This window comes from Nanorana parkeri, unplaced genomic scaffold, assembly GCF_000935625.1.
Source record: "Nanorana parkeri isolate BGI_ZX_2015 unplaced genomic scaffold, ASM93562v1 scaffold114, whole genome shotgun sequence".
Lineage (NCBI taxonomy): Eukaryota > Metazoa > Chordata > Amphibia > Anura > Dicroglossidae > Nanorana > Nanorana parkeri.
In genome coordinates, this window is record NW_017306382.1 from 1,076,138 (window position 1) to 1,099,014 (window position 22,877).

At 44.9% G+C, this 22,877-nt stretch overlaps 1 protein-coding gene across 1 annotated transcript in view; it reads left to right on the forward strand.

Moving 5' to 3' along the window:
• Positions 1-22,877, forward strand: part of ME3 (malic enzyme 3) — a 126,467-nt gene that overhangs the window by 91,774 nt on the left and 11,816 nt on the right. Inside the window, exon 9 of the mRNA XM_018553248.1 lies at positions 13,424-13,521. Coding sequence (XP_018408750.1) covers positions 13,424-13,521 — 98 coding nt within the window. The remainder of the gene's footprint in view (positions 1-13,423; positions 13,522-22,877) is intronic.

Sequence of the window (22,877 nt, forward strand, 5' to 3'; positions counted from 1 at the left end):
TTTTTTTTTTTTTTTTTTTTTTTTTTTTTTTTTTTTTTTAACCCCTAGATCTTTTCTACCATTCTCTGGTCTTAATCTATACTCCAAGCCCCCAGCTCTTCTTCCTGTCTACGATCCCATTCCCATCCCACGGATGTTCACCGTTCTTCATCAAATCTATAATATTTTCTCTTCACTGTTCTTCACACTGTGCTACCTGCCCTTCTATATTCAATGTATAATCCTGTCCCTTCTTAGTTTTTCATCCAAACAATGCTTTCTGTCATTCTCCGTCCTCTTTTTCTCTTTGCTGCCTGTCCTTCCCTGTTTTTCATTCTCTCTGTACTCCCTACCCCTCTTTGCTCCTTATCCCCCTTTGTACTGCCTGCCATCCTTGGTTACTTATCCTCCCTTTACTTCCTGTTCTTCTGTTTTCCATCCTCTCTGTACTCCCTACCCTTCTTTGTTCCTAATCCTCCTTGTACGGCCTGGCTTCCTTTGTTCCTTATCCTCCCTTTACTGCCTGCTCATCTCAGTTTTTCATCCTGTCTGAACTCCCTACCCTTATTTGTTCCTCTTCCTCTTTGTACTGCCTGCCTTCCTTTGTTCCTTATCCTCCCTTTACTGCCTGTCATTATGTGTTCTCTCTGTACACCCTTCTTTTTTCCTATTCTGTCAGTACTCTCTGCCCTTCTCAGTTGTTCATCCTTTCTGTACTGACTGCCCTTCTTCTGTTCCTTATCCTCCCTATATTGCCTGCCCTTTTCTGTTCTTCATCCCCTCTGTATTGCCTGCCCTTTTCTGTTCTTCATCCTCTCTGTATTGCCTGCCCTTTTCTGTTCTTCCTCCTCCTTTGTACTGCCTGCCCTTCTCAGTTATTTATGCTCTCTGTGCTGCCTGCCCTTCTTTTTCTTTATCCTTCCGGCACTGACTGCCTTCCCTGTCCTTCCCTCTTACTCTCTACCTTTCTCTGTTACTCCCTCTTCTGTCCATTGCCTCCATGTATTCTCAAGTTTCATATGACTGATTCTTCTCTTTTTCCTCATTATTGCTGTTTTAAATGCCAGTGAAATGTTGTTCTGATTACAGTATAGAAATTCAATTCCTCAGCTTCTCTCTCAGGAACATGAGAACTTGAGGCGATCCAGATGATTGCATTGGCACAACACCACAATAAACAGCACATAATACCATTATATTAGATATCATTGTGGGAAGATCTGTTTCTCTGTTTTATTTATAAACCATCAGAGCGGTCTAGATTACATGAACATTCGACATTTTATTTATTTTCTGCATGAAAAGAAAGTCATTAATGTTTTTTATGTAGATAACAAACCTATACATATTACATAAGATACTTTGGGCTTTACTTGTGTTTCCAGCTGAACTCCCAAGTGCAACCACAGCATACTATCATAACATAATTTAAAATTAGGAACATTAGGAAAAATACAAAAATTGGGCACATTACAGGCGTATGCAAAAGAATGCGGGAAAATACTGTTTTTCGTCTCTTAGCTTACTGGCAAGGCTGGATCTATATCATTTTCTCTCTAGGCCAGCTGCCATGTGCAACTATTTACCCCCTTTCCACCCCATACGTGCACTCGAACACACAAACATTTTTATAAAGGTACTGAAAAACAGAATTGTCCAAATAATATAGACAAACTGGAAAATTGACTAAAGAAACCCAACCAGTACCATAGTGACACAACCAGAAACATTTCCACAGAAACACAAGGAGTACAAAACCAGCAATATGTCCACCGCGGCACAATCTATACGGTACCAGGAACATGTTAATAGAGAGGCGAGTGAGCAGTACCATATTGCCATAACCAGAAATTGTCTGCAGACACACAATCAATGTCATGCCAGGAACATGTCCACTGAGAGACAATCGGGACTACACTCTCATAACCAGGAATTGTCTGCACGGTCACTGTCAATACTGTGCCAGGAACATGTCCACAGAGAGATGATCGGTACCATACTGCCATAACTAAGAATTGTCTGCAGAGAGACAATCAATGTCATACCAGAAACATGTCCACAGAAAGAAAATAGGTGCTGTACTCCCATAAGCAGGAATTGTATGCAGAGACACAATCTATGTCGTGCCAGGAACATGTCTACAGAGAGGCTATTGGTACTATGCTGCCATAACCAAGAAGTTTCTGCAGAGACGCAATCTATACCATACCAAGAACATGTCCACAGAGAGACAATTAGTACTGTACTGCCATAACCAGGAAGTGTATGCAGAGATGCATCCAATGTCGTGTCAGGATATTACGGATAAAACAGCAGAAAGGCCTCATGGCACACTCACAAACCAGCATGTAAAACAACATGTCTCACCACTAAGGATAATGACAGAGTTTGGGATACACGTCTTCTGCAGGGGATGTGAAAGCCGCACTGCCGCGCCAAGGCACCTCTTATAGTGCGGTCCTAACTCTAAACTATGAGAGTCTCCATCTTGGAGCACATGGGGGCAGAAGATATCAAATTGGGTGCAGGTTTGTCAGGAGGACGCCCAACCTCCTTAAAGGCACAGAAACACACAAGGGATCCCGCACATCCTAATGGCAGCTGAGAAACCCCATGCGTCGCTGCACCAAATTGGTCAAGCAAAACAAACGCACTCAACAATTTGTTACCACTTTGGTATCGTGTGCACCTTACTGTATAACTGGTAACAAATTGTTGAGTGCGTTTGTCGTTTGTTTTTACATTTATCAAGGTACTGCTTAGATGCAATTATAATTTCTACTTGCTCCCTTTAACATAGCAAACCTTTACAAAAGGTTCAAGTGTATGTTACAAGTTCTGTTTAATTTCCACAGCACTGGCTCGGAAAAAATGCCATTTACCTGTCTTACCTAAATAGCGCCACAAGAGGTTACACCGACATATCACAGCATGAAATATAATCTTGAAAATAAGGCACAGTAAATATGTAAATATCTGAAGCTCACAACAAGCATTCTTTTGCAGTAAATGTTTTTTTTTTTAATAACCCAGCGCAATTTATAACTATAGAGCTAGATGTTGGGTTTATTTTTAGTAATCATGCTGTGTGTCCCGCTGTGGCAGATTTTGGAACACCAAGCACATGTAATTTAATGATGAGAATTTATTCATTCGTATTCCCTATCCACACCCAGTTTATTCTTATTTGATGTCTGTGAAATCTGGTTCTAAAGAACTTCCGTCACTCTGGGCCATAGCCGTGCCTTTTATATAAGAGTAAGATATCTGAACATCTGAATGTTGACATAGCTGCGGCTGAAAATGGATGTGGAAATTATGACAAGAGACGCTTGCAAATAAGTAAAGCAAGCCGCGACTAATTATAACACAAGAAGTAGTCTCCAACTGCATAGTCTGCGTGCATTGTGATTTTAATGGCTTCATTCTGAAGCGTTCTTATTGTGTATATGCACTGATAGAGTAGGGAAGGGTTTTAAACTCTCTATTGGATCACTTTTTGCTGCTCATGTCTCTTTGGGTTGATTTCCCTTTACAACCTCTCCAGGAGACATAACAGGAAGTGAGAGGATATCTCTCTAAATTGATGGTTACTGAAACAAGTTAAGGCAAGTGTCCTCTTTGGAAGATTTAGCCATGGCAGTTGTTCTGGTGACCGCTTTAAAATTCTGGAGTTTCCATAATTGTGGTCATTATGACAAATTAAAGAGGGTGAGTTGGATGCTGCATGCCTCTTCTGGGTCAGAGGTCCGCTGTGTCAGACCCCTGAAACAGGTGAACTTTAAACTTTATTTCACTGAGGCCTTCTGTGCATGTCATAGTTTACATGCCTGTTATACACATTATCGCTTTTTGCAGGAAATGACGTCACATTTGATATATGTAATGACTGTAATACGTTATCAAACAACTTGAAGAAGAACTACGGGGGGAAAATGTATTAACCCTTGTAGTGGGGCTACCCCTGCTTATTTGTGTCTAGGTGCTTAAAGGAGAACTATGGGGTTAAGGCTTTTCCCCATAGTTCTCCTTAGGGTAACGGGAGGACACAAACTAGCGTCCTCCCATCACCCTAGGCTCAGTATACCGCGAGCTGTAGCTTGCGGTATACTGAGACGCCGCAGCTGAAGTGCATCCCGACAATTATGCCGGGATCCGCTGTCTAGAGGCAGAGCCAGCTGTACCCTCCCCCGTCCGTTCCGCCACTCAGCGCTGGCGGATCGGAGCGGGGAGGGGGGAATCCAGCCCCTCCCCTGTCACGGCAGAGAGCTGTGACAGGATCGAGAGGTGAGCGAAGGCCGGAATGTGTTCGCTCCCCTCCCGATCTACTGAGCCGACCTGTGACAGTCTCATTGTCACAGGTTGGCTAGAACTATGAGGTGAGTGGAAAGCACTCACCTCATAGTTCTCCTTTAAAAAAAGTTATACTCACTCCATCATTGAAGCCAGCATGCTCTTAGACTAGTCCCTGCAGCCTCTCTGCCCCTCCCCTGCAACAGTCTAAGAATCCTTGTGTCATCACTTTCTATACAAGTGTATAGACGTGAGGACGCTGAGGAACATTCCATATGCAAGAGGAGGAGACACGCATCAGTGACTGCAGAAGCAGGGAGTCTGCTTGGCAGTTTTGGTGAGTATAACTTTTTCTTTTAGCACCTAGCAAAAACGAGCAGTTAACCTTTGGAGTGCCAGGGTAGCCCCACTGCAAGGGTTAATCAAATTTCTTCCAGAGTTCTTTAAAGCAGAACCCCAGCCAGGCGTTTTTTTTCCTGTCAGAGCTCTTGCCTAGGAGATCCACTGTCACGGAATTGAAAGAGAGCCAACCAAAATTTCAAACTCTGTTGGGTCTACAGAATAGGAAGTAAAAGGAAATCGCAAAGTCGTCGTCCCCAAACTGCCTCCCCACCCGATGAAACACAGATTAAAAAAATATACCTAACATGGGGTTTTAATCACTTGGCTAATACAAAATGCCAATTTAAACAGTTTTATCATTTTAGAAAGAGGGTTAAAACAGATTTTTGCTGCCCCAAGGAAGCTCTGTAAAGTCACTAACTCAAAATGATCTGCATTTCCAGATATAGATATAATAATTTCAGAGCAGGCATGCCTTTAAGGTGGCCCCATACTTCTGACAGGTACAGCAACACACCACATTCAGGTAAGGCTTGGTGACAAGGAAAGGTACTCTTTAGCCTAGGAGAGTTGCTTGATTGGCTGATGCCAAATGGAGGCACAAAGCAGTGACCATTCATCTGGGCTGCTGTGGCAAAGGAACTGCAGTAATCCAAAAGAACGCTGTAGGAGGAATCCAGCCCCCCCCCCTGTCACGGCAGAGAGCTGTGACAGGATCGAGAGGTGAGCGAAGGCCGGAATGTGTTCGCTCCCCTCCCGATCTACTGAGCCGACCTGTGACAGTCTCATTGTCACAGGTTGGCTAGAACTATGAGGTGAGTGGAAAGCACTCACCTCATAGTTCTCCTTTAAAAAAAGTTATACTCACTCCATCATTGAAGCCAGCATGCTCTTAGACTAGTCCCTGCAGCCTCTCTGCCCCTCCCCTGCAACAGTCTAAGAATCCTTGTGTCATCACTTTCTATACAAGTGTATAGACGTGAGGACGCTGAGGAACATTCCATATGCAAGAGGAGGAGACACGCATCAGTGACTGCAGAAGCAGGGAGTCTGCTTGGCAGTTTTGGTGAGTATAACTTTTTCTTTTAGCACCTAGCAAAAACGAGCAGTTAACCTTTGGAGTGCCAGGGTAGCCCCACTGCAAGGGTTAATCAAATTTCTTCCAGAGTTCTTTAAAGCAGAACCCCAGCCAGGCGTTTTTTTTCCTGTCAGAGCTCTTGCCTAGGAGATCCACTGTCACGGAATTGAAAGAGAGCCAACCAAAATTTCAAACTCTGTTGGGTCTACAGAATAGGAAGTAAAAGGAAATCGCAAAGTCGTCGTCCCCAAACTGCCTCCCCACCCGATGAAACACAGATTAAAAAAATATACCTAACATGGGGTTTTAATCACTTGGCTAATACAAAATGCCAATTTAAACAGTTTTATCATTTTAGAAAGAGGGTTAAAACAGATTTTTGCTGCCCCAAGGAAGCTCTGTAAAGTCACTAACTCAAAATGATCTGCATTTCCAGATATAGATATAATAATTTCAGAGCAGGCATGCCTTTAAGGTGGCCCCATACTTCTGACAGGTACAGCAACACACCACATTCAGGTAAGGCTTGGTGACAAGGAAAGGTACTCTTTAGCCTAGGAGAGTTGCTTGATTGGCTGATGCCAAATGGAGGCACAAAGCAGTGACCATTCATCTGGGCTGCTGTGGCAAAGGAACTGCAGTAATCCAAAAGAACGCTGTAGGGGCTCAGCAACAGTGCGCTGACAGATTTTTGCAGATGGTGAACATTTGGAGTAGGAAAAGTGCAGTTATGGTAGGGATCCATCCTGTCTTCAGCCAGTGTGCATGTAAGGAGGGGTTAGGGTAGGGATCCATCCTGCCACCAGCCAGTCTGGCTGGCCTTCATGTCCCCCTCCTGGGTGTAAATACTAAAGGTGGAGCTGCTAGAAAGGAGGCTGCATGGCAAGAGCAGAGCCATGAGTGTGACGGTATGTAGGGGTGAGTGGAAAATCTCTCTTCTCCTCATTGGGCCTAAGCCCTGGGGCTGAACCTACATTATGGATATCATACAATCATAAGGTGCAGCTTAAGACTAAGGACTCAGATCTGGCCACATGGCCATGCTTAACCGTAGAGGCCTGGAGGTTGCAATATGGCGGAGTCCCCCCAGTTACAGTAGGAGGTCCACGTGCTGGGTCCAACCTCTTGGCCCACGTGCTGCAGTAGGCTCCCTGGATTGGGTTGTCATCCCCTTGGTGCCGCCAGGGGGTGCTGACTTTTACACGTAGACCGATGGGTTCCTCCTGGATGTGCCAGACCTCCTTCAGGATCTGTGAATCAATCAAGAAATAAGTGTCTGTGCAGTATCAGAAACTGTAGCATTTTAAAGGACCATTGTACTGATTTGAGAGCCAAGTAAATAGTCTGGCGCACCAATAAACCCATAATGGTGTCAATAAACATGGCGTATGCATCCCCAGCAGTGGGTTCTCAGCCTGGTTTCCTGGTGGTAATTTTAGTAAAATTCCCATTTCTGGCACCTTCGTTCTTTATGGAACACTCCAATAGCTCCAGTGTGTCTGACTCGACTGCCCATTCAGAGGCCGGCATAGCAATAAAACGTCGGGAACACTATGGGTGACTTGCATTTTCTCAGTCACAATCAAGATTTTATATTCACTGCAGATTTTTTTCTTACTCTACAAATATCCTTCACTCTCATCTGTTGTACATCAATTATCTTCCCCTCCAGAGTCCACTTGAGTTTTTCTAAACTGAGCATTTCAGCAATTATAACACTTAGTAGGGGACACAATGTATCTAGAAGATAAACATGTATTGCTGAGTAAATATCATCAAGTAGATAAAACACAAGAGATTCGATGAGAAACTTTGGTTCCCCACTGAACAGGCATGTTAATGGGGCCATGCTGAGGGATGGTCTGATTCAATAACACTGCAGGCCAAAAGGTTACTTTTAGAATGGCCAGTTGTTCCACAATAGATCATTTTCCATATGACAGAGGCTAATCAGTGTTTTTGTAAAGATTGCTGACGCCGCTGTGCCTGTGTATTGGAAGTTGCAGACTTCTTAAAATTGTTAGATGTTAAAGGAGAACTATGAGGTTAAGGCTTTTCCCCATAGTTCTCCTTAGGGTAACGGAAGGACATAAACTAGCGTCCTCCCGTCACCCTAGGCTCAGTATACCGCGAACTGTAGCACGCGGTATACTGAGACGCCGCGGTATACCGCGAGCTGCTGTTCGCGGTATACTGAGACGCCGCAGCTGAAGCGGATCCCGACAATTATGCCGGGATACGCCCAGCTGCGTGACTGACAGCTGGCTCTGCCTATCTAGAGGCAGAGCCAGCTGTACCCGCCCCCTCCTCCGTCCGTTCCGCCAGTCAGCGCTATCGGAGCGGGGAGGGGGGAATCCAGCCCCTCCCCTGTCACAGCAGAGAGCCGTGACAGGACCGAGAGGTGAGCGAACGCCGGTATGTGTTCGCTCATCTCCCGATCTACTGGGCCGACCTGTGACAGTCTCATTGTCACAGGTCGGTTAGAACTATGAGGTGAGTGAAAAGCACTCACCTCATAGTTCTCCTTTAAGAAAATGGTGGCTCTTCCATGTCATTGGAAGGTAATGTAGAGGCAGATCCAAGGTGCAGTACCATATTGCCGAGCAGGAACAGAGTCAGGATAGGCTGATAGCCAAGGGTGGCAGCAGCAGCAGACAAACATCGGCAAGCACAAGACCAATTGTTTATATTTTGCCTGGTATCTGTCAGATTCTTCATTCTGCGGCGGGAGTTCGTCATGTGCGGTCGGGTCGGCAGGCATTGGTTTTCTTTTTTCAATGAGTCGTTGTTGTCGTGGACAATGCTTGATGTCCTGATTGATCCCTGGATTACGTCATTGGATAACTTTTTGGTGGGATCTTGATTCTGCAGCAGGAGTTCGTCACGTGCGGTCGGGTCGGCAGGCGTTGTTTTTTTTTTATTTTGACGAGTCTTCGTTTTTGTGGACAATGCTGGACGCAGTGAGCTTGTTCGGCTGAAATCGGCAGTATGGGGTCGAAGTGAATAGCCGATCGTTGTTCGGCTCGGTTATTCACTCGGCTGCCGTCGGCTACTTAGTGAATAACCCCCTTTTATTTTTTCCTAAAAATATCAATTTGATAAACGTTTGTACACATATCATGCAATAAAAAAAATGCAGCTACCATTTTTTTATTCCACAGGGCCTCCCCTTTCAGAAAATCTATAATTGTTTGGGAGGGTAGGGGGGTTAGACACTTTCTAGCCACAAATACAGATTTTAGGATGTGTGTACAAAAATGTTAAAAATTATTCTGGTCCTAAGGTGATTAATTAGTTTTAGCACCAGTAAGCCCGTCCTATTTTCATTCCTACTGCAGTAATGACTGATGTGATCTGATAGGTCCAGCAGACCCGTCAATCAGAAGGGTGGCGGCGGGTCCAAGGCTCTGAAGCAAGCTTTTAACCCCATAATGGGATTCTTCATGTTGAGCGTTGGCACTCGCAACACCACGCATAGGCTTAGGATTGGGGGCTTACAGTACCGCGTCTCTGCTGTGGGAATTCTGTTACAGTTCGAGAAGATATGTATGATTAACAAAACTCTCTCCCCTGGGGCCCGTTCTATCCCAAGTCAAAACACATCATCTACTGAGTTACCAGTATTTTTTTTTTTTGTTCCTGATGGAGAATTCCAAAATTCCTATTGTGCAGAGTTACAAAAACATCTAAGGGCATTTCCAGAACACAAGTTATTTCCATTTCTTTTATCTGGCTTGCAGCCAAAGCATTTCAGGCAATCGTAGATCTAGGGATGTTGTGTACCAAATATTTACAGTTATTCAGTACTGTGTCCCCTCTGATTTACTGCAGAGGAAAGCAGATTAATGCTGCCACTTTCATTCCTGAGATATTGAAGTAAGATTTCGGGCAAAGTCCTGGTTATTCCAAAATTGATGATAATATTTTAAATGCAGAAATCCAGCCTAAAAAATATGAGTTAAAAACACGAGCAGTCTGTTGAAAGATGAAATAAAACCACCTTTTGCTGCAGTATTCAGCTTCAGTCCAGAAATTTGCTCTGCAGTACTTATTGTCTACCACTAGATGTCCTCAGTCAGCATTATTCAACCCACTTCCTCTGAAACCTGGACCCACCACTCTGCTCTCTCCTCTTGTCAGTACATGATCTGATTGGCTTATTGTGCTGCTCCTTCCTCTTTCACTACAGCTCAGCTGTACAGGGACTGCAATAGGCTGATACCAGGACAAATGTATTACCTTGCACTGCTTGCATTTAACAAAATACTGTACATTTGGTTTGACTGCAGTACTTGTTTGCTACCACTAGATGTCCTTAGTCAGCTTCATTCAACCTTGTGCTGCTTCTTCCTCTCACACTCCAGCTCTGCTGTACATGGACTTAAGAGGCCGATATCAGAATAAATATATATATATATATATATTTAATGATGTATTAGAAATTGCAGAGCTGCATTCTTTTTTGCTTTTGCTGTTTGCACAGGTCACTGTGTCGCTCTGATGAGGGATCCCTGCGAGGATTTGAAACGTTAGCACTATATGACATTATGTGACATCCTTCATTGAATAAATAGATCAATGTAATATTGATACTTGACTTTCCCAGTGTGTGCCGGTGAAATTCATGAACTTGAAACATAGGAGTGTCAAGTCCGGGTGTATAAGCACCCACAGAGATTACACATTTAAGAGAATGGGCATGCATTTCAAAGAATCTTTAGTGTTTCCCTTCATGATCCTTTCCAAGCATCTGAAACATAGGGTCATGCCAGGGTATATAAGCACCTACATAGATGACACATTTAAGAGAATGGGCACACATTTAAGAGACACGCCCCCCCCCTTGTGCCCAGTCTCACATTGTCCTCTTTTATATATGTGCATACCATGTCTCTTTAGTGTTTTCCTTCATGATCCTTTCCAACCGTCTGAAACATAGGGATGTCAAGCCGGGGTGTATAAGCACCCACAGAGATGACACATTTAAGGGAATGTGCACATATATAAGAGACCCACATTGTGCCCAGTCTCATATTTTCCTCTTTTATATACAGTATTTACATATTATGTCTCTTTAGTGTTTCCCTTCATGATCCTTTCCAAGCATCTGAAACATAGGGTCATGCCAGGGTATATAAGCACCTACATAGATGACACATTTAAGAGAATGGGCACACATTTAAGAGACACGCCACCCCCCTTGTGCCCAGTCTCACATTGTCCACCTCTATTTGTACATAAAGCGGGGATTTATTAAAACTGGAGCAGACAGAATCTGGAGCATCTGCCCATATCAACCAATCATCTTCTATCTTTCATTCTCAAAAATTATTGGTTACACGGGCGTCACTGTGTCACTCTGATGAAGGATCCCTGCGAGGATCCGAAACGTTAGCACTATATGACATTATGTGACATCCTTCATTGAATAAATAGATCAATGTAATATTGATACATGACTTTCCCAGTGTGAAATTGCCTGTGAAATTCTTGATCTTAATGTTAGTGCTTGCGCGGCGCCATCCGTGTGGTCACCTTGAGCACCACAGATACCCTTTTTTGAACTGTAAGACCGCAGGAGTGCGAATGGTATTTGGAACATACTCCTATGTTTCAGACACTTGAAAAAGATCATGAAGGGAAACACAAGAGACATTAATATGTACATATATAAAAGAGGACAATATGAGACTGGGCACTAGGGGGGTCTTTAAAATGTGTGCCAATCCTTGAAGGAGAACCTATGGGGTTAGGGCTTTTCCCCATAGTTCTCCTAAACTAGCGTCCTCCCGTCACCCAAAGCTCAGTATACCGCGAGCTGCAGCTTGCGGTATACTGAGACGTCGTAGCCGGAACGGATCCCGACAATTCTGTCTGGATCCGCCCAGCTGCGTGAGTGACGGCTGACTCTGCCTATCTAGAGGCAGAGCCAGCTGTACCCGCCCCCTCCCCCGTCCGTTCCGCCAGTCAGCGCTAGGGTGGTCACCTGTCCCGGATTCAACTGGACAGTCCGGGTTTTGAGTCTTGTATGTGCTATGTCTGGGTTTTAGGCCAGCTGAAACCCAGACACAGCACATACCGGACTTAAAACCCGGACTGTCCAGCTGAACCTGGGACAGGTGGCAACCCTAGTCGGCACTGGAGGATCGGACAGGGGAGGGGGGAGACCCTGCAGGGAGCCGTAAGTGACAGTCACGGCTCTCTGCAGGGATAGATCGAGAAGTGAGCGAGCGCCGGCATGTGTTCGCTCACTTCCCGATCTACTGAGCCGACCTGTGACAGTTTCATTGTCACAGGTCGTCTCAGATTATGAGGCTGAGTGAAAATCACTCGCCTCATAATTCTCCTTTAAAATAAATCTAAACCCAATCACAATAATTTGATACAAACTTTAACATGTTAATGTAATTTCAAAAGTCAGTTCTGCCATTAAGTTCCTTGCCAGATAGCAAGGATAACTTGCTACAAACTTGTGCCAGGGTGAAATTGTAATTCTTGTTAACTTGCTGCACATATTCCTGGCAGGTTGTAGACTTGCAGAACACTTGTAGCACAAGTTCTAGTTGACACTTTTTGAATTTGTAGCAGATTTGCGTGGCAAGTCTACAGCAAGAGTCCTGCAGGTCTTAGCAAGAGCTCTGCAAGCTCGCTGGTCTGGAGACTTGCAATGCAGACTTGCTGTAATTGTGCAACAAAATTGTGAATCTTGGCGAGTCTGTAAAAGTTTAGCAAGTCATTTTCAAACTTGCAGCTCAATTGCTTGCTATCTGGGTTGTTCAGGCACTTCCTGTTGTAGGATGACAACTTTGCTGTCAACCTGTCACGTGATCTTCTGGTGGAGACTACTTGGGGCCGTTCTGACACGTATTACTTAGGCATCGCCCATCATTCTTATTATTAGGAAGCCGGTCCAAAGCAATATGCCGCTGATGCTTGAGTGAGTGCATGGAGACAGGAAGTGGCTGAATGTGGCTGGAGGAGATCAGCAGCACTGAGATGCAAAAAGAGAGAATAAAACCGAAAGTCTTTTTACTAATTTGGTTTTGATTTATTATCCATGGTAATTATCTGTGATAAACTCAGAGTCATCTACAGTACTTTCAAGTCATAATTGTGCTGTCATGATAGTCTGCCAGCTAAGATTACAGTCTTTTAGCTTATTGATTGTGTGGGTGGCAGGACAAGGCGACTGTTTGGTCTCCATCTCATGGTTAGCGAGCAGAACATATAATTATTGTTATTTATAATATAATAAAGAGATCTTCAAAATGAAAATTGATTCTCCTTCAGCTGGCCACTTCAGAGACCCAATGAGGCAGAAGTTGGACATGGATGCGGACGTACTGACACCTAGTGGTGATCTGTTGCACATTTTGCTCTCCAAAAGCTCCTTATTTACGCAGTCAAATGTGAAATTTAACTGAAAGCGGCTTCATATTGATGTTGCACATGCTGAAAGATCTAATCAGGCTTGCAGTGGGAGCAATGATCATTATCAGTCTGGATAGCAGACAGTAGTGGGGCGATTGCACAGACCCTGCAGGCTCTTTAAAGGGTAGGCACCCGCCTGCAAAGCGCAACGTGCAAGGTGGTTCTGTTATGTGCTGAGACTGAGTATTAACAACTCTGTCCAGAACTGGGAGACAATGTCAATTATAACTGCACTTTGCTTTGTTCAATCTTTGCTTTTATTACATGAGGTGTGACTGTCTTCATTTTTCTGTGTTGCAGGAACGGCATCCGTGGCGGTAGCTGGGATTTTGGCTGCTCTCAGGATCACAAACAATAGACTTTCTGACCACAAGTTTGTCTTCCAAGGTGCTGGTGAGGTAAGGACGGTGACCAGGGGTGTCAATAGCCTTTTCACTGCCTGAGGCGGCCGGGGGGGTTGATGCCTTGCTGGTGGTGCACTCTATAAGGGGAGGGTGGGGGGCTGAGGTGCCTGGGTTCTGTAGGCAGGGGTGTGGCCTCTGCATCATCTGGAAACCAGGGGCATCACTGGCTGCAAGGAGCTGAGCGGGACGCCGGCCAGAGCATCCTAGGTTGCTAAGATCTGTGTATGGCTCTTACACACCTCCCCACCCGGCTCTTAGCAACCTGGGATGCTTTGGCTGGAAAGGTGGCACATTGTGCAACAGAGCGGTCATGCTGCTCTGCCTGCTGCCTTCGCGTGACCCAAAGTGATGACGCCTGAGGCAAGAGCCTCAGGCAGCCTCATTATAAGGATGGCCCTGACAGTGACTGGCTGCTCCACCTCTTACTGCCTGTTCAACCTGCTTCTTGCAAACAGCACACGAACCTGCAGATTATGGATTGCTTTGGAAGAAAAGGATCCCTTAGCCTGGTGAATAGGATTCAGGTTCTTCCAAGTCGAGCTGACCACACAAAGAGGGTGCTGCTCCATCTTAAAGTATATTTTGTCCCTTTTGCAGTCAAATTTGAGAACCCCCCTCTGTATGTTTATGTATTCCCATTCACACAGCATACCTTAAAATATTTTTTTTTTTTAAAGAATGGATTTGCGATAACAAGCAGAGTGCTCTCCCTGAACCCATTGGATGAACTGCTCTATTGGCTTTGATACAGACTCTCCCTCACCCTGTCATGAGGCCTCCACTTAGGGTTGCCACCTGTCCAGGATTCACCCGGACAGTCCGGGTTTTGAATACTGTGTCCGGGTTTAATGGCAGCAGAAACCCGGACACAAGATGTCAGGCAGACAGGGGCAACCAAAAATAAGATAGGGGCCCCCCCCACTGAAAATAGTCTCAACTGTGATACTTACATATGAATGGGTGTCACTATTTACATATGAATAAGCCATGACTCATTCTCCCCAAAAATTGTCAGCGCGTCGCTAGAGTGTTCAGGTTTCGCTTGAAGAAAAGGTGGCAACCCAAAATGGCTACAGACTGGTGTTTGTGATCAGGAAGCTTGTACAAATCAATGACAAGCTAACACTGTGCATGGCTGTCCTCATGAATTCACACATAGAGCAATTACCTGCAGTTAGGGACAGATGTGTGTCAACCTTTTGTGTCCATGGCTGCTCATCTGTTCCTAACTGTAGGCAGTCGCTCCAAGTTTGATTTATATGTGAACACCTGCGGAGCCTGTCATTGATTTGTACAGGCTGAGTGGCCGCAGATAATTGCAAACTCCTGCCGTACGAGGCGTGAAAATGTGCATATCTGGGCGGTGGACTGCTGCGTAAATGAGGCCTGAAACTAGGGTTGCCACCTGTCCAAAATTCACCCCGACAGTCCGGGTTTTGAATGCTGTGTCCTGGTTTCAGCTGCCATGAAACCCAGACACCTCATTCAAAAGATGTTAGGCAGACAGGGGCAACCAAAATTAAAATAGGGGCTACTGGCCCCCACTGAAAATAGTCTTGACTGTGATATTTACATATTAATGGGTGGCGCTATTTACATAAGAATAAACCGTGACTTTAAAAAATATCCATGCTTTGCTAGAGTGTCCGGTTTTCACTGGAAGAAAAGGTGGCAACCCTACCTCCACTCCATTTCAGGGACCACCACTGTGCCACCTCACTCTACCATGCTTCCTCTGCTGTCTGTCCAATCATCAAGTGGATACATATGAATTATACTTTACAAGCCAGCTGATGGCCACTCCACCTTGACTAACACACTGCTGCAGAATCACAAAGGAGCCCATCTCAGAGTAAATGTATCAGCATGGAGGGTTTTCCCAACTTTGACCTGTAGAGCGGAGAAGTGAATATTTGAGAGTGTAAAGGTTATATGGTACAGGAGTGATAGGAGCCCGTAGCCCTGCTCAAAGACATTGTAAAAGCCTTATCAATCTGATTGCAAGGGATTATGTTAGGGCTCCAACCAACTAATCGACAATAAAGTGTAAACAAAACACTGTTTTGAAAAAGTTGTCTGTTTGGAATCCCAGATTCTGGATCTAAGCAACAAACTGGCAACACTGCGGAGCATAAACAACATGGAAAAGAGTCTGGACTTAACGCACCAGGCTGATGGGATAATAATAAAAATTAGTGTCCATAGAGATATCAATACAGAATATAAAAATACATAAATACATGCATATACACACACACACACACACACACACACACTGTATGTAATATATATATACACACATACTATATTGCCAAAAGTATTGGGGCACCCCTCGAAATCATTCGATTCAGGTGTTCTGTAAAATTTCCCTGCTACTAAATATTCCGCGGTCACCTGTTAGTGTTATTATAACAAATTGGAAGCAACTGGGAACAACAGCAACTCAGCCACAAAGTGGTAGGCCATGTAAAATGGTAGAGCGTGGTCAGCGCATTCTGAAGTGCGCAGAAGTCGCCAGCTGTCTGCAGAGACCATACCTACAGACCTCCAAACTTTGTGTGGCCTTCAGATTGGCACAACAACAGTGCGTAGAGAACTTCATGGAATGGGTTTCTATGGCCGAGCAGCTGCATCCAAGCCTTACATCACCAGTGGTGTAAAGCACGCCGCCACTGGACTCTAGAGAAGAGGAGATGTGTTCTCTGGAGTGACGAATCACGCTTCTCTGTCTGGCAATCCGATGGACGTGTCTGGGTTTGACGGTTGCCAGGAGAACGGTACTTGCCTGACTGCATTGTGCCAAGTGTAAAGTTTGGTGGAGGGGGGATTATGGTGTGGGGTTGTTTTTCAGGGGTTGGGCTTGGCCCCTTAGTTCTAGTGAAAGCAACTCTTAAGGCATCAGCATACCAAGACATTTTGGACAATTTCATGCTCCCAACTTTGTGGGAACAGTATGGGCATGGCCCTTCCTGTTCCAACATGACTGCGCACCACTGCACAAAGCAAGGTCCATAAAGACATGGATGAGAGAGTTTGGGGTGGAGGAACTTAACTGGCCTGCACAGAGTCCTGACCTCAACCCGATAGAACACCTTTGGGATGAATTAGAGTGGAGACTGCGAGCCCGGCCTCCTCGTCCAACATCAGTATCTGACCTCACAAATGGTCCAACATTCCCATAGACACACTCCTAAACCTTGTGGACGCCTTCCCAGAAGAGTTGAAGCTGTTATAGAGGCAAAGGTGGGGCCAACCCAATAGTGAACCCAACGAACTAAGACTGGGATGCCATTAAAGTTCATGTGCACCTCATTTTAAAACCAACTGAAAGTCAAAAGCATTAGTAAATGATCACATAAAATAGACTAATGTGTGTAACAGAGGATTAATTGGGATCAAATTGAGAATGAGGGTGCCAAACCATAAAACTACTAATAATCACATCAACCATACAAAAAGCTCTATTTACAAATAAACATGAATAACGAAATGAAAGCTATTATATGTCAGAGCATTATAGCCATGCAAATAAGATGCCCATAAACCAATATTGTAGAATACTCAGGACAGTGTTTCACCAACATAAATAAACACTGTACTCGGAGAGCAACAATGAAGACCTGGATGGATTGCATTGGTGGACCTGGTCACCCCTGGCAGCCCCACTGTCTATGTTAGCTGTCCCAGCCCGGCCCACAGGTTCAACTTGAAGGCTGGAGTTTCTTTTTAACGTTTCTTGTTTTTAGAAAAAGATATCTTCGTCTGCACGTAACATCAGGTTGGATCTGTCACAATTTTGTTCCCAAATTCCAGGCTTCACTGAGCCCAATATGGTCAGATTTTAAAAATATCTTTTCAGTTGCTTCGAGACATTCATCAATTAGGCAGACGGTACAGTTCTGCTCATATTAGGAGATTTCCAAAAACAAAATAATATTTTGTTTCATATTCCTGCAGTCCCGGTTATTTATAGTGTATAAAAAAAATGGATCAATGTAGGAACTGAAAGTCTGTAGGTCTATGTCTGCACAGTCTGTGCCGTCTCTGATGATGCAATGGGAATAGGAGGCTGTTTTGTCGGAGCTTTATGTGTTCAAAAGTGAAGGTGTTGACTTTGATCCCTTTTCCTTTCTGCTTTAAAGGAACCAAGCCCCAATCAGAACATTTAAAGGACCATTTGTCACAAAACATAATTTCCTTGATAAGTTGACTCTTGGAACCATGTAATATTTGTTAGTGGATTCAGCAATGGTCATTTTCTATAGCTATTGGCATGGAGCCACCTTGCATTGCCCAAGGAATGGATATTTTTCCATCTGACTCATCTGGCCATATCCCCCCTATGGAGGTGGATATAAACTTCCTGATTTTTCTAATCCTAATTTTTATCCCATTAGGGATATAAACTGTTGAGTAGATGATCACCTGGTGAATATACACTGATCAGCCATCACATTATAACCTCCTGCCTAATATTGAGTAGGTCCCCCTTGTGTCACCAAAACAGCCCTGACCCATCAAGGAATGGACTCCACTAGACCTCTGAAGGTATGTTGTGGTATCTGGCCCCAAGCCATCAGCAGCAGATGCTTTACGTCCTGTAAATTGCGAGGTGGAGCCTCCATGGATCTGACTTATTTTTCTAGCACATGGCACAGAGTCTCAATTGGATTGAGATCTGGAGAATTTGGAGGCCAAGTCAACATCTCAAACTCGTTGTTGTGTTGCTTAACCTCTTGCCGTCCGCCCGTAGTAAAAAAACGGACGGACGGCACTGCTGCACTTCAACGATTTTTAAGGTGTTTTTGGCGGTGGACACAGGTTAGCATGGACACCCTGACCGGCCTGCAGCTATGCAGCCCCATATGCAGCAAACTGTGATGCACACTGTGGGCAGACACCTTTCTATCAGAACCAGCATTAACGTTTTCGGGAATTTAAGCTACAGTAACTCTTCTATTGGATCGGACTACACGGGCCAGCCTTCGCTCCCCATGTGCATTAATGAGCCTTGGCCGCCCCTTGACCCTGTCGTCGGTTCTTTGGTTTTCCTTCCTCGGACCACTTTTGAAAGGTCCTGACCACTGCAGACTGCTAACATCCCACAAGAGCTGCAGTTTTGGAGTTGCTCTGACCCATTGTCTCGCCATCACAATTTGGTCCTTGTCAAAGTCCCTCAAATCCTTACAGTTGTCCATTATTTCTGTTTCCAATACATCAACTTCAAGGACATGTTCACTTGCTGCCAAATATATACCCCCCCACCCACCCCCCCCCCCCCCCCGCATGCCTGATTGGCTAGGAAGCCGGCTAATCTCCCCCACTTCCAGGTGCCATTGTACTATATCTCCCCCACTTCCAGGTGCCATTGTACTATATCTCCCCCACTTCCAGGTGCCATTGTACTATATCTCCCCCACTTCCAGGTGCCATTGTACTATATCTCCCCCACTTCCAGTAGACATTGTACTATATCTCCCCCACTTCCAGGTGACATTGTAACAAGATAATCAATGTTATTCACTTCACCTCTCAGTGGTTACAGTGATATGCTGATCAGTGTATGAGCTATATAATTCATCTGTGGTCTTTTCAATTTTATTTTTTTTAAATGCACATGTGAAAAGAGCTCTGCTAGGTGTAACTTTCTTACATTTTATTTTAACAATTTGTTTTGTATGAATAGGTTACAATTAAATGTTCACATGGGGGGCTTCTGATTTACAGTTACAGGCTCTGCTTTGCAATACTACACAATGCTTGTGCTTTACTGCCCCTTCTCACAATGTAGGTCTATGAGTGGCCTGACACACTAAAAACAATGCACTCTCTATGTGGTTGATATCCTTTTCTAGCATCTGTTAAACAAGAAGCAGAGTGATTGCACTGAGCCACTGTAAGCTCCCTCAAGTGAAGAAACTGCAAATCTATACATTTGATACAGTAACAAAAATAGGGAAGAGCCAATCAAAAACTCTTCCAATGTACACTGAGTGGCCAGATTATTATGACCATCCCATCAGTACTTCGTTGGGCCGCCTGGTGACTCCATGAGATGACTTAGTTGGGCCGCCTCGTGACTCCACGAGATGTTGAAAGGTGATGCGAGGAATCTGACACTGCGCTTTTGCCCTTCTGTTGTTTCGTACCAGTCTTGCCACTCTCCGTCCTGCCCTAACATTGACTAGTCGCTGACGGCCACAATTCGCACGTTAAGACCCAGATTTTCGGCTGACAGTCCGGTCTTTAAACACTTTAACAACAGCTACTCTTGAACATTTAACGAATTCTGCTGTTTTGCTGATACTCGCTCCATGGCTCCGAGCGCCAACAATCATCCCACATTCCTAGGTTGTTAAATCGCGTTGTTTACCCGTATCTTCAGAAACAAATCACTTCTACTGTCGTGGTAAACCAACCTGCTTCCCTATTTATAATGGTCTGGCCCTCTAGCAACTTCAGCGCCAAATTATAGCTAATTTGCCTACAAACGTCAGGTGGTCATAATAATCTGGCCACTCAGTGTATATGTAACAGAACAAAAGGGAGTAACTAAGAGCAGTTTATTGTTAGGGTTTACACTTTAAGGTAATGCAGTAATAACTGTAAAATACCCAGTCCTTTCCTTTAAATCAGGCAATATTCATCTGATTCTATGGGTTCCTCTTCCCTTAAAGTGTCCACGTGCGGCACCTGGGACCGGCTCCGTTATCTCTGTGCGACACCCAGGACTGGCTTGGCAGGTCTCCCCGCAACGATCGGAGAGAGATTCAGCGGCTTCCAGCTGTTGATCTCTCTTCCGATCACTGGACCTCGAAATTATGTGGATTACATTACTTCCGGTGTCACTATTTACATTCTCCGGTTCTCAGAGCCAGGACAAGAAGCTGGAAAAGCAGATCTCTGCTTCCTCAGGTTCTTTGGGGTCCCTAGGTGACAGGGGTCTGAAAGACCCCTAATGTCTCCATAAAGAGGACCTGTCACACCCTATCTGCTATTACATAGGGTGCTTGTTAGCCCCCTATGTGATAGCAATAAGGTTAGTGTAAAAAAAAGTGTTTAGAAATTAAAAAAAACTAAATTAATATATAATAAACATAAAAAAATGCAAAAAGAAAATGTTTTAAAGTCCCCTGCCCCCCACGCACATACACCCGCAAACACACGTCGGTGCACCTACGTGGGAAAACGACAATTGCACTACACATGTTACATATCGAATAATTGGAGTGAGAGCAATAATTCTAGGGCAAACAATTACTGTTAGCACTAAACTGATGAGCGGTAAAAGCGTTTAAAGTGTTCCTTATGGGAAATTTTGGTATTGAAGTTTTTACGTTTTTTTGCGGCTTCATGGGCGAACGCAGTGCTAAGGCTTGACATGTTTGTTATCTATTTACCCGGTGTGACCCCGTCTTTTATATTTTACCAAAAAATTGGGTATTATATTCTGTTTCTGTGCACTAAATTTTTATTTAGTTTATTTTATCCTAAAAATACCAGTTTGATAAACATTTGCGCAAATACCGTGCGACATAAAAAAATCGCAACTAGCATCTTTTTATTCTACAGGGCCCCTGCTTTCAGAAAATATATCATTGTTTGGGGGTATGAAGCTGTTTTCTAGCCAGAAATGTATATTTTATCATGTGTGCGCAAATAGTAAGAAAATGCCCCGGACAGCACGTGGTTAAAGACGAAAGAAAAATACCCGAAAACCTTCCAGAATGGCATTCAGCTCTTTATGTCCTATTGTGGGCTGACGACACACAGCATTTTAGTGGACTGAGTAGTGTCAGTCCTGCCCGGTTTCCTTTGCTAAACTACTCAACCACTCCTGCTGCCAAATCATAGGCACTCATTTACTTGTAGTCCTAAGATAAGAACTGGAAGGGCTAAATATAGATAAAACCGGCAGAGAGCACAGGGCAGCTCTGAATTCTTTTGCACTTATTGAATATACATATCACTTTTTCAATGTTCTATTTAACAGACTACAAGGGTAAACATAAGAGCAGTTCATTGCTCGGGTTTACATACAGTTTGGGGTTCATTCATAAATGTTCTGCCTGGTGTAGGTGCAGAGGCGGAACTACCAGGGTCGCAGAGGTCGCGGCCGCGACCGGGCCCTGGAGTTCCGCCACTTGGAGGGGGCCCAGGACAGGAGGAAGGGGCCCTTGGTAACCGCTGATTGCCGGGATATTTATTATCCGGTAACCGCTAATGTCAGTCCCGAGACCTCTTCCTCCTGTCCTGGGCCCTACATGCTTCACGCTGCTCCCCTCACCTGGTTCCGGGCGCAGCGTGAAGTATCATCCAGCCTGACAGCAGCCAATGAGTGGGAAGAGAAGAAGAAATTCCTATATTTTTACCAATGAACCCCTTTAAGTCAGCTTGCTTTATCTGCTACTCCTGAGATAAGTAGGGACGAAATATAAACTGATTGCTATGTACGGGCTGCTGGCCAGCTCTTCCACGGCACGTTTTGGTGAGAAACATTTGAAATATCTAGGCACCATTCCCAAATGAAAACCGAAACAGACTGGAGGGTTTGATGTGAGTTTGGCATGTAGCTATTATGTAATGTGGTCCTGTTATCCTTTCAGCTACTGCCAATAAGTTGACAGGCTCACGTACAAATCTAGCAACTCCGTTCCTAATCCCCAGCAGTCTTTTTTTAATGTCTGGCTTTGATAAGTATTTTGTGTGCTGATATGCAGGTTGGACCAGTTAATGCCGTGGCTGTTCGGAAAGCAGCAATAGCCCATTAAGAGACCTCCACCCAAAATGACAGACCTCTATGGTGGAGGCTGTTAAAGGGGCAGAGAGCGTGAAGAATTTATTTGGCCGTTGCAGGTTTGGTGTAACAATCCACGTCATGAAGTCTTTCCATCCATCCAGTGGCGGAACTATCGCCATAGCGACCCTGGCGGCCGCTATGGGGCCTAGGGCACAGGGGGCCCGGCCAGGACGAGAAACAAAGGGGTCCCTCTGATGCCGTGTGGGCTACCTGGGTCGCTATGGCATCGCAGGCGGCTGGCTGTCACTGGCGGCTGTGAGGAAGAAACGCGCCACTGTCCAGATCACTGACAACATGTCAGTGATCTGTACAGCAGCGCGTTCCTCCTCACAGCCGGTGCTGAGTCAGTGACAGCCAGCAGCAGCAGAGGAGGAGGAGGCTGGGCCCGGCATCGGAGGAGGCTGGCAGGTAAGAGGTGTGCAGGGGTGTGACCAGCCCACCTGAGAACCTGCAGAGCCCACCATCGAGTCTATGGTGGGCACTGCAAGGTCACCCTCGGGTGAAAAACTGCTCACATGTACATGATGGAGACAAGCGGTATAATAAACAA